General features: G+C 35.1%; 1 protein-coding gene across 1 annotated transcript in view; it reads left to right on the plus strand.

The window, feature by feature from the left end:
* Positions 1-12,415, plus strand: part of Kcnh5 (potassium voltage-gated channel subfamily H member 5) — a 303,814-nt gene that overhangs the window by 22,901 nt on the left and 268,498 nt on the right. The window contains exon 2 of the mRNA XM_046461686.2: positions 2,402-2,525. Coding sequence (XP_046317642.1) covers positions 2,402-2,525 — 124 coding nt within the window. The remainder of the gene's footprint in view (positions 1-2,401; positions 2,526-12,415) is intronic.

The following is a 12,415-nucleotide window of genomic DNA, read 5'->3' on the forward strand; positions in this document are numbered from 1 at the left end:
ACAGTATAGCTACTTAAGTATTTGGCTTCTTTTAGTGATCATAATGTGTTTGAGATTCCTGCATGTTGTTAACTGTATCAGAAGTTTGTTCCACTTTAGAGCTAAGTGTTATTTCTTGTATGAATATGGCACAATTTAGAATCTGTTCTCTTGTTGATGAACATTTGCATTGTTTCCAATGTGTTGGCTCCTATGAATGAATCTGATGTGAACATTTTTCTGCAAGTCTTTTTGTTAACATATGCGTTTATTTCACTTGAATAAATATCTAGGGGTGAAGTTTCTGGGTCATAGATGAATATTTAACTGTACAAGAGACTGTTTTCCAAAGCAATCATACCATTGTAGATTTTCATGAGCATTTTATAAAGACATCCAATTGCTTCAGATTCTCATGTGGTGTTAGCCTTTGTAAGTACTCTGGTGGTTGAGCAGTGGTATAGCACAGTGATTTTAGTTGTTACCCACCTCATGCCTGATGACTGTGAAGTCGTATTTTGTGCTTACTACTACTGCATATCTTATTTAGTGAAATATCTGTTCAAGTCATTTGCTTGTTTTGTTGATTAGGTTGTTTGATCTTTGGTAGGAATTTTTAAAAATATATTCTGGATTGGAGTTCTTATTGGATGTGTGTATTTTGAATATTTTCTCCCAGGCTGTAGTTTTCTATTTTCTTTTCTTTACAGTATCCTTGAATGCTTAGTTAATTTTAATTTTATTGAAGCCTAATTTGGCACCTTTTTTATGGTGATTGCTAAATGAATCTTATATAAGAAATTTTTGTCTTCCTCCATATTGCAAGATTTTCTCCTATGTTTTCTTCTAGAAGTTTCCTAGTTTGTACTTTTGTAGTTAGGACTATGGCCTTTGACTCCTTAGCCTTAAAAGACATTTCTGCTGGGGCAGTATCACCTAATAAACTGTTCAAACTGGGAAGTCCTCTTGGAATGGACACAGTTAAATGAGTGTCTCACCTGATATATCTCTATTTTTTCAGTGTTTATTTTTTTTCCCAGTTTCTGCCCACTTTTGTTTTTTTTCCTAGTGTTCTCAAAAGTTTTTTTCTCATATGTTGTTCTGTGCTTCTTGAATTAGTATCTATTCTCCTAAGTTGGATTCGGTTGTTATACACTTATTTTTCTTAACATGTAAATTTGTTGAGAGCCAAGGGTATGTTTTATTAATCTTTATTCTATTCCATTGTCTAATCCAGAGCAATCCGTTTTAAGTAGTAACTACTACTTATCAAATGTTGAATTGCATTATTATTTTTATGAAGACTGGCTTTGAGACAGGACTTCAAGTCTGCTACTCATAAGCCCATTTTTATTTTGAGTATACTACCCTGAATATGAGCCCAAGGGGGATTTTTTTTTTTTTTGAGATAAGTTTGGAGTACTGTATTCATTTTAGAATTTTTACTCTTTAAAGATTTTTATTTTAAAATATTTTTCATTTTTATGTTAATATTTTAATATTAATTTTAATTTATTGTCATGTTATCTATAAGACTGCTTAAAGTGGCTGCCTGAAATGATTGGATTTTCAATCAAGATGGATACACAAAGATATTTGTTTTTTGTGTTAATTTTATACCTGAAGCAAACCTACTTTTCTATATTAATAAAGTAGAGATATTTCTTATATGTAATACTTGCAGTTTCTAAATTCTGTGCAATATGTGGTAGACAGTAGTATCTTTGAATAATTTTATTTTAAAAGAAGACCCTTTATTTTTTAATTTTTAAAATTTGTTTTTTTAGCTATCCATGACAATAGAATGTACTTTGACATATTATACATACATGGAGTATAACTTTCCATTCTTGTGGTTGTACGAGATGTGAAATTACCCTGGTTGTGTATTCATATATGATTACAGAAAAGTAATGTCTGATTCATTCTACTGAAAAGAATACCCCTTAGAACTATTTAAAATTATACTTCTCAAGATCAATCTAATATACAAAGAATTTGTCCCGTAATTTCAAAATTGTATTAAAAGAATTTTTGGAGCGGCGGGGGGGGGGGTCGCACAATTTGCCTCTGTTGTCAAGTATTTTTGTAAAAGTGCCCATAGGGTCTTAATAAATTAACCCATTTTTAAGTGTAATTATTGTAGTCAATAATATTATAGTAGTAATCACACATTGTTTTCATAACATAGGGTGTACTTGAATGCAAAGAGTTATTATAGTTTCTTTAAATGACATTTTTAGTTTGTGTATAAATCTTGTATGTATTGCAGATCTCATTGATCATCATGCTATATTGATTTCATAGGTTAGGTTACTTGTACCATAATCAGCCATCTTTTTGAATTTGCCTCTTTGATTACTTGAAAGAAGTAAATTGTTAAATAAGGCTAAGTAACTTCCTTTGTTTCTTTCTTCCTTAGAATCAAGTTTCTTACTGGGAAATGCCCAGATTGTGGATTGGCCTGTAGTTTACAGTAATGACGGTTTTTGTAAACTCTCTGGGTATCATCGAGCTGACGTCATGCAGAAAAGCAGCACTTGCAGGTATGTCATGGAAAAAGTTAGGAATCTTTTCTAAAATTGAACACTCTTCTGAAAGTAACTAAAAGCTTTCTCCTTATTTGGACTCACATATACAATCTATAGAGTAAAATTTATATTAGTAAGCTAAGAATACTGGATTGTCAATGGAAATATGTAGTTTAAAGAGCCATTGTTAACTTTTGCAAAGAGAGAGATTTTTGCATATCTGTGAATTAATTAATTCATTCAACAAATACTTTTTGATCAGATGCTGAGGGTTCAGAGGAGCATCCCATGTCAGAGAACCACTGAAGGATTCAGCACCTGTGGAGGGACTAACAGTGTTTTAAAGAAAATCAAGATCAGTGGAGTTGAGGGAAAGGAAGAGGGAAGGGACGAGGGCAGAGCAAGGGGAAGTGCTGGGGACTGAATTAGAGCAAATGACATTCTTTGCTTTTATAATCATGTCATAATGAATCCTAATGTTATATGTAACTAAAAACAACCAATAAAGTAAAAAGAAAAAAAATAAACAAGCCCCATTCAAGGAGAACACGGTCCATGAGTATTTAAAGGACATGAAAATGAAGTGCTTGTATCTTGTGTCAATCACATGTGCTTTGTAATGTTGGCATGTTGTACTGTTGCTATTTTGTTTTATGTAAAACAGAATTCTGACATTTATATTACTTTTGGCAATTTAAAAAATATACATACGCCATTTCTGCAAGTTTAAAGAGAGTATTATGATAAAAGGAGACCAGGAAAAAGAAAACTGTATATAAGAAGCAATTTAGAATCTAAAACTTTTCCACAACAATTCAGTAAGGCCAGATGGGGTGTTTTTTTTCCCTTGATTTAATTTTTCTTTTAAGCTCTCAATTAAGCTCTGAAATCAAACTATTTTAGAACTGTGAAGGATCTAAAAAATTTTTTTTTAGTTTGATCCTGTTTTTCAGATGAGAAAACTGAGGTTGAGCTATGTTAAGCAAAACAGTGATTTATCTTTTATCTTCACATTTATACTGAGAAACTATATACATATATCTACATTTACACTATATGTTCATTCTGAATCTAAAATGAAGCCAGGGATTTCATATTATACTGGTGAATCTAAGCCTGACTAAACCTTAAAGAGTTTTTGCAAAACATAGATTCCCCTACCTCTTAAATCTATTGAATCAGAATCACCAAAAGCAGGTGGATAGGGTCAGTAGTTAGTTTATCTTGATGTTTATCTAGGTTTGAGAAGTAGTCTGATCAAGCCTCCTCTTCCTTCCTGTATCTTCGCCTAGCTGTCCTCCCTGCTATAGTCATTCCTACATGCAGTCTTTACTTGCAGGTATGCAGTTGGTAAACAGGAGTGATGAAAAGTGTGGCCTTTGGTTGAGAAAATCCTTTGGTGGCACTGATGTCTTTGGGACTTTTTATCCATAGGGCAGGCATTGCCTTTTGTCATTAGGGGTGTGTCGTATGTTCTGGGAGATTGCAGGTCTGCATCATGCACCACCCTTTCCTGTATCCCCTGCAGTTTTTAAGTTAGGGAAAGGTTAAATTTGGTGGTTGACCTTACCCTGTGCAATAGGCATGATAGAAAGTCCCAGGGAACATTGATGTTCCCACACCTGCTGACATCTCATTTTCATACCAAGTCTGTCTCAGATGCTATCTTGTACCTGAAGGTATTTATGATTCCCCCAACAACTGGTGTCTCTCTTTTCTTTGATTCCTCCTAGTTCTTTGTGTGTATTTCTATTGACATCACTCTTTAGTCCTTAACTTATCCCTTGGGTTTGAATTTTTATTGGTTTTGTTGTAATTTTTGGGCAAGGATTGCTGTTCATTTCTGGACATACCATGAAATCCTGCTCCCATTCCTTCTGTATCCCATGTATTTGCCCAATTCCCAAAGGGGTTCACTTTTGTAAGTGTAATTTTTCCTACAAAAGGATTCCTTAAAAAAGGCTGGCATGTTATATTAACATATTTTCACCTCTAAAAGAGCTATTTAACCCTTCCTTTCGCCACTACCAGATTAAGTGCCTTGAAATCAGGAACTGGTCTTATTCACTTTGTATGCACTATAGAACACAGGACGGTGTATTGTGTCATTTTTGTTGAATTAGATTGGCTTGTTTTGCAATAAACCCCAGCTCAGCTCTTCCATGCTTCTGTAAAGCATGCTTCCATTTCCTGCATTTCATCCAGGACATCCGAGCTGAGTGAGGGAGAGAGTGTTGGACTATGCTGGATTTTTTTCACTGTGAAAAAGAGTGTGCAAGCCTTCCCCGAAGTCTTCACCTATCAGAGTTGTATTTTCAAAATGATCATATTCCGAACATGAACTGTTTTTACTTGCTTGCACAAAATGCCGAGTGTGTTTTGCTAATCTGAAAATTGCAGCCAGTTTAAGGTCCACACAGAGCGATGAAGTCTAGCATCTGACAAATGAGCAAATGATATCTGAGCCCTGGCAGGTTTTCTTGGAAGCATGATTTATTTTAATGCGTTCCCATTTTAAACTTCCTCATCCCTCTTTTAAAATTAAACTACACCCATTTTATGTTTACTGCAGCATTATTTAGAAGAGTGAAGACCTAGAAATAATCAAAATGTCTAGTTGTGGGAGATTTGTTAAAACACATTATGGCAAAGTCCTACTTTCTAAACCATGTGTTGGAAGGATAATAATGCTAGAAAAAGCTAAAAACATATTATAAAAAAAAGAGAGAGAGAAACTTCAAAACCAAAAAAACCCCAGAAAACCACCTCCAAAATGTTTATAAAACTGTGTCTGTGTCACAGTTCTGAGGTTTTGTTTAACATACAGCTTTTCCCCCCATTTCTTAAATGAATCTATAAAGCCCTTGAACATGAGACTTAAAAAAACAGAAAGGAAAGAAGAAAATTATATCCATATTTAGAGACACAGGGTTAATAATGACAAATTATAGTCTTTTGGAATCACTGAATTTCTGCTGAATATGGAGATAAATCATTTGACAGAGAAAATAGCCTTGTGAATAATTTAGAGACCTTCACTGATTTTAATAATGACAAATTTTAGATGAACTCAAGATTATAAGAAGCTCCCAATCAGGAAAACTTGGAATAGAACCACCATTTGACCCAGCTATCCCTCTCCTCGGTCTACACCCAAAGGACTTAAAAACAGCATACTACAGGGACACAGCCACATCAGTATTTATAGCAGCACAATTCACAATAGCCGAACAGTGGAACCAACCTAGATGCCCTTCAATAGATGAATGGATAAAAAAATGTGACATATATACACAATGGAATATTACTCAGGAATAAAAGAGAATAAAATCATGGCATATGCAGGTAAATGGATGGATTTGGAGAAGATAATGCTAAGTGAAGTTAGCCAATCCCCAAAAAACAAATACCGAAGGTTTTCTCTGATATAAGGAGGCTGATTCACAGTGAGGTAGGGAGGGGGGAGCATGGGAGGAGTAGAGGAACTCTAGATAGGGCAGAGAGGTGGGAGGGGGCATGGGGTTAGCAATGATGGTGGAATGTGATGGATATCATTATCCAAAGTACATGTATGAAGACATGAATTGGTGTGAATATACTTTATATACAAACAGAGATATGAAAAATTGTGTTAAAAAAATCTCAAACCTGTAAGATTATCAAGCTTTTTTCTAAACAGAATTAATTATAGAGATGACTGAAATGATTAAAAAAAAAAAAAAGAAGAAGCTACCAATCAGTGAGCTCCAGTTCATGTGGAAAAATGTGGCTGGTGACACTGTATATCTGAAAAAAAATTAAAAAAGAATCATTTTTTAAAAATATTCAAATGTGAATTGTTTTATGGGGAAATTTTTTAAAAACACCAGTTTGTGTTTTTACAACGTCAAGAGGCTAAGATTTATTTCTTTTGTTTTCTTATCTTTTTCTTCTTTGTTTTTTCCAATTTCTCCTCTATCAGACAGAATCAAATTGAACATTCTTCTCAATTTGTTAGAATATTATCAATATGCTGTCTTCATTTCTTTTTCAAAAATTCCCCTTCCGTAGCTGCTCATTTTAGTGTGTTTACTGGATGTCTTCCTAGTCCATCTTCCATTTACTTATTAAATATGTGTGTTCTTGAAATGCTGCTGTTTTCCACGTGCTCATCTACATGACCCCCATCATCTCTGCTATGCAGAAATATTTATGTTTTCTTTTTCCATTTAACGTTATGTTTTTTGAGATTTCTTTATGTTCCTGTATCACAGCCTGTTTTATTATATATGAGTGTTGCCTGGAGCTCCGGTATCTTTATGGCCTTTCTTTGATTTGTCCATCCTACTGGTCATGCAATCCAACTTCTGACTCTTTGCTACCCATGACAACATGGAGATAAACATCCTATATACATCTTTTTGTGGCTTATGTGAGAATTTTTTTTTCTTTTGTCTGCATGCCCAGAAATGGGATTGATGGATAGTAGACCAGAGGCAGAATTTTAAAGTCAGGTGCTGGGCTATTGCTCTCACCAGTATGAGTGAGCATGCTGATTTTCCCACATCCTCACTATGCTATTATAGTATCTAAATTTCAATTAAAAAATCTGATGTATGCTAGCTACTGTCTCATTTTTGTTTTAGTTAAAATTTAAAAAATTCTATGACTCATCAGAATGCCTAGGATTTTCAAATCTATTCCATTTTGTCATCTAAGAATTGCATTTCCGAGCCTTGAACTGTTTTGCTGTTTATTGGAGAACACAAGAAGTATTGCAAGTTTAAAGGAGAGTATAGGTTTTGAGGGAATGGCATTTCAAAGTATAAGATCCTATCTGATGACCCTTAAGAAACTCTGACATGCAAGACGTATTGTGATAGGTTAGGTTAGGTAAGATCCACGTTAGCCTTTCGCCTGTCTGTACCTTGACACTTTAAAAACCCTTGCTGCCTTGTTTTTTGTTTTTGGATAGAAGGGTGAGAAGAGCAATCTTGTGTGTAGGAAGGGAGGATTAAGGAGTAGTTAGATGCTTTTAAATATAATTACTTTTTTCTGGAAGGCTATTAACAATCTCTTACTTAAGCTATCAAATTAGACAACCAAACAGAGATACTAAGGTACACTTTCTGGGATGGATTTCACAAGCAGTTTTATTAATACAGGATTAACTCAGCAGCCAACAGGAGCACATTATGCATGATGGATGAAAGTCAGTGTGCTTCCCTTTGGCTGAGGGCTCTGCTCCTCATGGGGGCACTGAGGACAAGTGCAGGAGGCGGAGGTGCTTCAGTGATGTCAGATTCCTAAGGCTAGAGGCAACCAGTCCTACCCATGGCTTTCCTTAAGTACATGTTATTGATCTACCATTTATGACTCTATCTAAATCCTTTTAAGACCATATGAATTAATGGGTTGTGAAGCCTTTTGGTAAAGCCTTTGAATTATTCTAAAATTATAGTTTTGAGATTTTGAAGGCTGTGTTCTTATTTGTTTTTAATTCTTTTTTCCTTAACTCCTTTTCTCAGGCTTCCTGGTTTTTATTTTATTTGTTTATTTTTATGTGGTGCTAAGAATCAAACCCAGTGCCTCACACATGCTAGGCAAGTGCTCTTCCACTGAGCTACAGCACCAGCCCACTTCCTGATTTTTGATCTTTTTGACCTGAGGTCTCAGTCCACCTCCCTTTAGCCTTTGTAATGATCCTACTGTTAAAGCCTGTTCTGAGCCACAGACCACAGTTCCCAAGTGCATTAAATGGACTGTGTTGGTTTTTGGAGGAAACTTTTGGTAGTCTGTGAATTACAGCTGGCATATAATAGCACCTTTAAGAATGGTGACTGAATATTTGTGATGTTTTGGTCTAGGAACATTATCACTCAATAACAAAGAAAGATAGTTTGGTAGAGCTCTTGATTAGATTGTATTTCTTTTGAGTTGTAAAAGTTCTTTTCTTCCTTGGTGGTCCATCAACCATTATAGACATCCTTCCTTTGAGATATAATGAAGCTTGTTTGTACTAAGGACTTAGTTTAGAACCTTCTTGTCTCTTCTTAAACATACAGTTCTTAACAAAGTTTTTCTACAATACAATAGATGGGAGCAGAAAGAATATTATTCTTTGAAAAAAATTCCTGTTGTAAGTCAAAGCTACCTATTCCCCAATTTTTTGGGACACAAACCAAACATTGCCACCAGTCATTGATATGGCATGATTATAAAGCAGTAAGTTGAGGCAGGAGGTCTGTTTGAAAAAAAAAAAATCTTGTAGGCTCACAAAGGGAGATGCCTGGGGTTCTGGGCATCTCCCTTTGAGATATAATGAGTCTGTGAACAAACAGGATCCAATCTGAATCCCAGAATGTGAGAAATGAAAGGAATAGGGGTGGGACTAGTGGAGGAGGTCCTTCTAACCCCACTTATAAGACACATTCCAGCAATGTTCCAACCATTGAACACTAACTACATTGTACTTTGTAACTTCACATGTCATCCTTTTAATCTTCACCCTTTGAGTTGTGTTAACATTATCATCATTTTGCTGATGAGGAGACTGAGGGTCAGAGAGGTTATATGACTTGTTCATGAATTACAATTTGTAATTTTCCAAGGGCAAGGGAATTATATCATAGCTACTCACTATTATAGCAGAGATGGATCACTTCTGTGAAACCAATTTTATTTTCCTTCCAATAAGATAACACTGAAGTTGTAGAAGGCATTTATAATTACTAAAGGGGAACTTGGCATTCAGTGTAAGATAGCAAGTGGAAGTTATATATTTTTTATATTCCCAATATATATTCATTGAGTATATTCAATAAGAGGCATGAAATTAATAACATTATTACACATAGGTTTTCAAGTCTGGTGATTACTGGTTTTAAAATCTGGCTCCCTTAAATTCCATTAACCATCCCAAGACTGTGTTGTGCTTGAGTCTGTTGTGCTTTGGGAAATTGTAATCAGACATTCAACATTTACATGTAACACAGCCAAGCAAATAAACATGTGCCGGGCCTAGAGAATGTGGAGTCATTGACTTTGTACGGTTTGGATAACTTTTGGTGGTGGAAATACTTTCCAGGGTTTGAATTAACCTCTGGAACTTTTGCTTTGAGAAGATGGATAGTACATTTCAGACTTTCTTTATAGTCCATTTAAAAATACCTTTTATTCTTGAACTGCCGTGTTCCGCCACTTCAGGTATGTTCTGTCACTAAAAAGACATAGTATCATAAACTCAGAATGAAAAGTCTGAACGGAACAAGGTAAGAAATATAGAAAGGGCTTTAAAAGAGGTTTTCAGATTTTAAATAATTGGGTTTTTTTTTCCTTAAGCATTTTTACTTTGCAAGGACAGGCTATTTTAGTCTCAGAAAGGATGACTAAGGAAGATGAAGTTTTCATAGTTTACTTGAAAAGCTGCTTGTTCATTTTAATCTTCTCTTCAGACCTTTAACTGCACCTGACCTGTGTTGTATTTCCTGTTTTCTTTTTTTTTGTACCAGGGATTGAACTTAGGGATGCTTTACCAGTGAGCCATATCGCCAGCCCATTTTGTAAAATTTTGAGACTGAGTCTCACTAAGTTGTTTAGGGCCTCAGGAAGTTGCTGAGGCTGCCTTTGAACTTGTGATCCTTCTGTTTCAGCCTTCTGAGCTGCTGGAATTAGAAGCATGTGCTACTGCACACAGCATTATTTCCTCTCATGTGAGTGGGTATCTTTCAAGGCTCTGTGTCTAATTGCATTTCATCATTTTCTAGTCTTTTCTTGAAGAGGGTGCTAAAAATTGTCCAGCTTCAGGCACCACCACACCTACATCTGTCTCTGGTCAACATGCAGCTCCTTGAAAAATGGAAGTAAAGCCATAACAAAGATAAACATTTGACCCTTCAAAAACTTTGTTATCCAGCAGTGTCACATATTCTTGGTGAAAGAAATGGTCTGGACAGCCATTAGCTATTTTAGAATGATACAACATAGCACTATGTACCCCAAACTAGAAGCACAACTTGATTTTGAAAGCATCAAGAATGGAGTTTTAGAGATGCGAGTCCTTGAGAGAGTTCTGTCTTATAGATGATCAGATGTTTGTGAGGCTGTCTTGTAAAAACGGAATGCCAGACATTAGGAAGCTTTTTATACATTTTATTTTTTCTTTTCAATTAACACATAAAAGTTGCACTTATTTCTGGGGTACAGTGAGGTATTTCAGTACATGTATGTGATGTGTACTGATCAGATGAGGGTAATTAGCATTTCTGCCTCCGTATTTCTTTGTTTAGAGCCTTAGAGCTACACTCTTCTAGTTCTTCATAATATATGTAGTCGTTCACTGTGAACTCCAGTCTACCTGGTGCACTGTAGATAGAGTATTAGAACTTATGCCTTCTGTTTTGTTACCAATTATCCAACCTCCTTTCCCCCTTTACCTGCTCCTCTTCCCAGTCGCTAGCAATTAGTATTCTACTCTATTCTACTTTGAGCTCAACTTTTTCATTTTCCACATATGAGAGAGAACATGTGATATTTTTCTTTTTGTGTCTGACCTATTTCATTTAATATAATGTCTTCTGGTTTCATCCATTTTTGCTTTAAATGACAGGATTTTACTTCTTTTTTAATGATTGATTAATATTACTATATATATATTTATATTTTTTCTTTACCTATTCATCCACTGGTGGATACCTAGATTGATTCCATTTTCTGACTATGGAGAACAATGCTGCAGTTTACTTGGGAATGCAGTTGTCTCTTTATTATGCTGAATTTATCTCCTTTGGATATATATTCCAACGTGGGATAGCTGGATCATATGTTAGATACATTTTTAGTTTCTTGAGGAGATTCCATAGTGTTAGCCATAATTGCTGTATTAATTTACATTCCCTCCAGCAGAGTGTAAGAGTTTTCTTCTCCTGCATCCTTGTTAGTATTTGTTATTTTTTGCTTTTCTGATAATAGCCATTCTGATTAGGGTAAGATGATGATGTCTCATTATTATACTTAATATAATATCCTGTGGTTTTGATTTACATTTACCTGATAGCTAATGATGTTGAATGGTTTTTGTCATATAGTTGTGGACCATTTGTATTTCTTCTTTTGAGAAATGCTTATTCAGATCATTTTCCCATTTTTTAATTGGATAGTTTTTTTTGTTGTAGAGTTTTTGGAGTTCCTTTTACATTATGGATATCAATGTTTTGTCAGACGAATAGTTTGAAAACATTTTCTCCCATTCTGTGGTTTTTCTCCTCATTCTGTTGTTTCCTTTTCTGTGTGGAAGCTTCTTAGTTTGATAGAATCCCATTGGTCTATTTTTGTTTTTGTTGCCTCTGCTCTTGCGAGTCCAAACCACTCCCAAATCCTTGCCTATACCAATGTGTACAAAGTGTTTCGTCAATGTTTTCTCCTAGAAATTTCATAATTTCAGGGTGTATGTATAGATGATGGATATATTATGAGTGGATCTGGGATAATTCATTCTCCTGCCTATGGTTATTCAATTTTTCCAGCACCATTTATTGAAGAGGTTTTCCTTTCTCGAGTGTATAATTTTTGGCATCTTTGTGTAGAGCCATTGGCTGTCGATGGGTAGATTGATTTCTGTGATCTCTATTCGTGGTCTGTGTGTCAGTTTTTAGGCCAGTACCACATTGTCTGGGTTACTGTAGCTCTGCGGTATGTCTTGAGATCCAGGACAGCAATGATGGCCCCAGCTTTGCTCTTTTTGCACAAGAATCCTTTTATTATTTGTGTTTTTTTTGTGCTTCCATATGAATTTTAGGATTTTTTTTCCTATTTTTCTATTCCACGAAGAATTCCGTTGGTATTTTGATGATGATTGCATTGAATCTATAAGTCACTCTGAATAATATGGACATTTTAACAGTACAGATTCTTCCAATCCGGGGACA

The sequence above is a fragment of the Marmota monax genome, unplaced genomic scaffold (assembly GCF_021218885.2).
Source record: "Marmota monax isolate L192 unplaced genomic scaffold, Marmota_monax_Labrador192_F-V1.1 WCK01_AAM20220418_F8-fsc00001, whole genome shotgun sequence".
In the NCBI taxonomy this organism is placed as follows: domain Eukaryota; kingdom Metazoa; phylum Chordata; class Mammalia; order Rodentia; family Sciuridae; genus Marmota; species Marmota monax.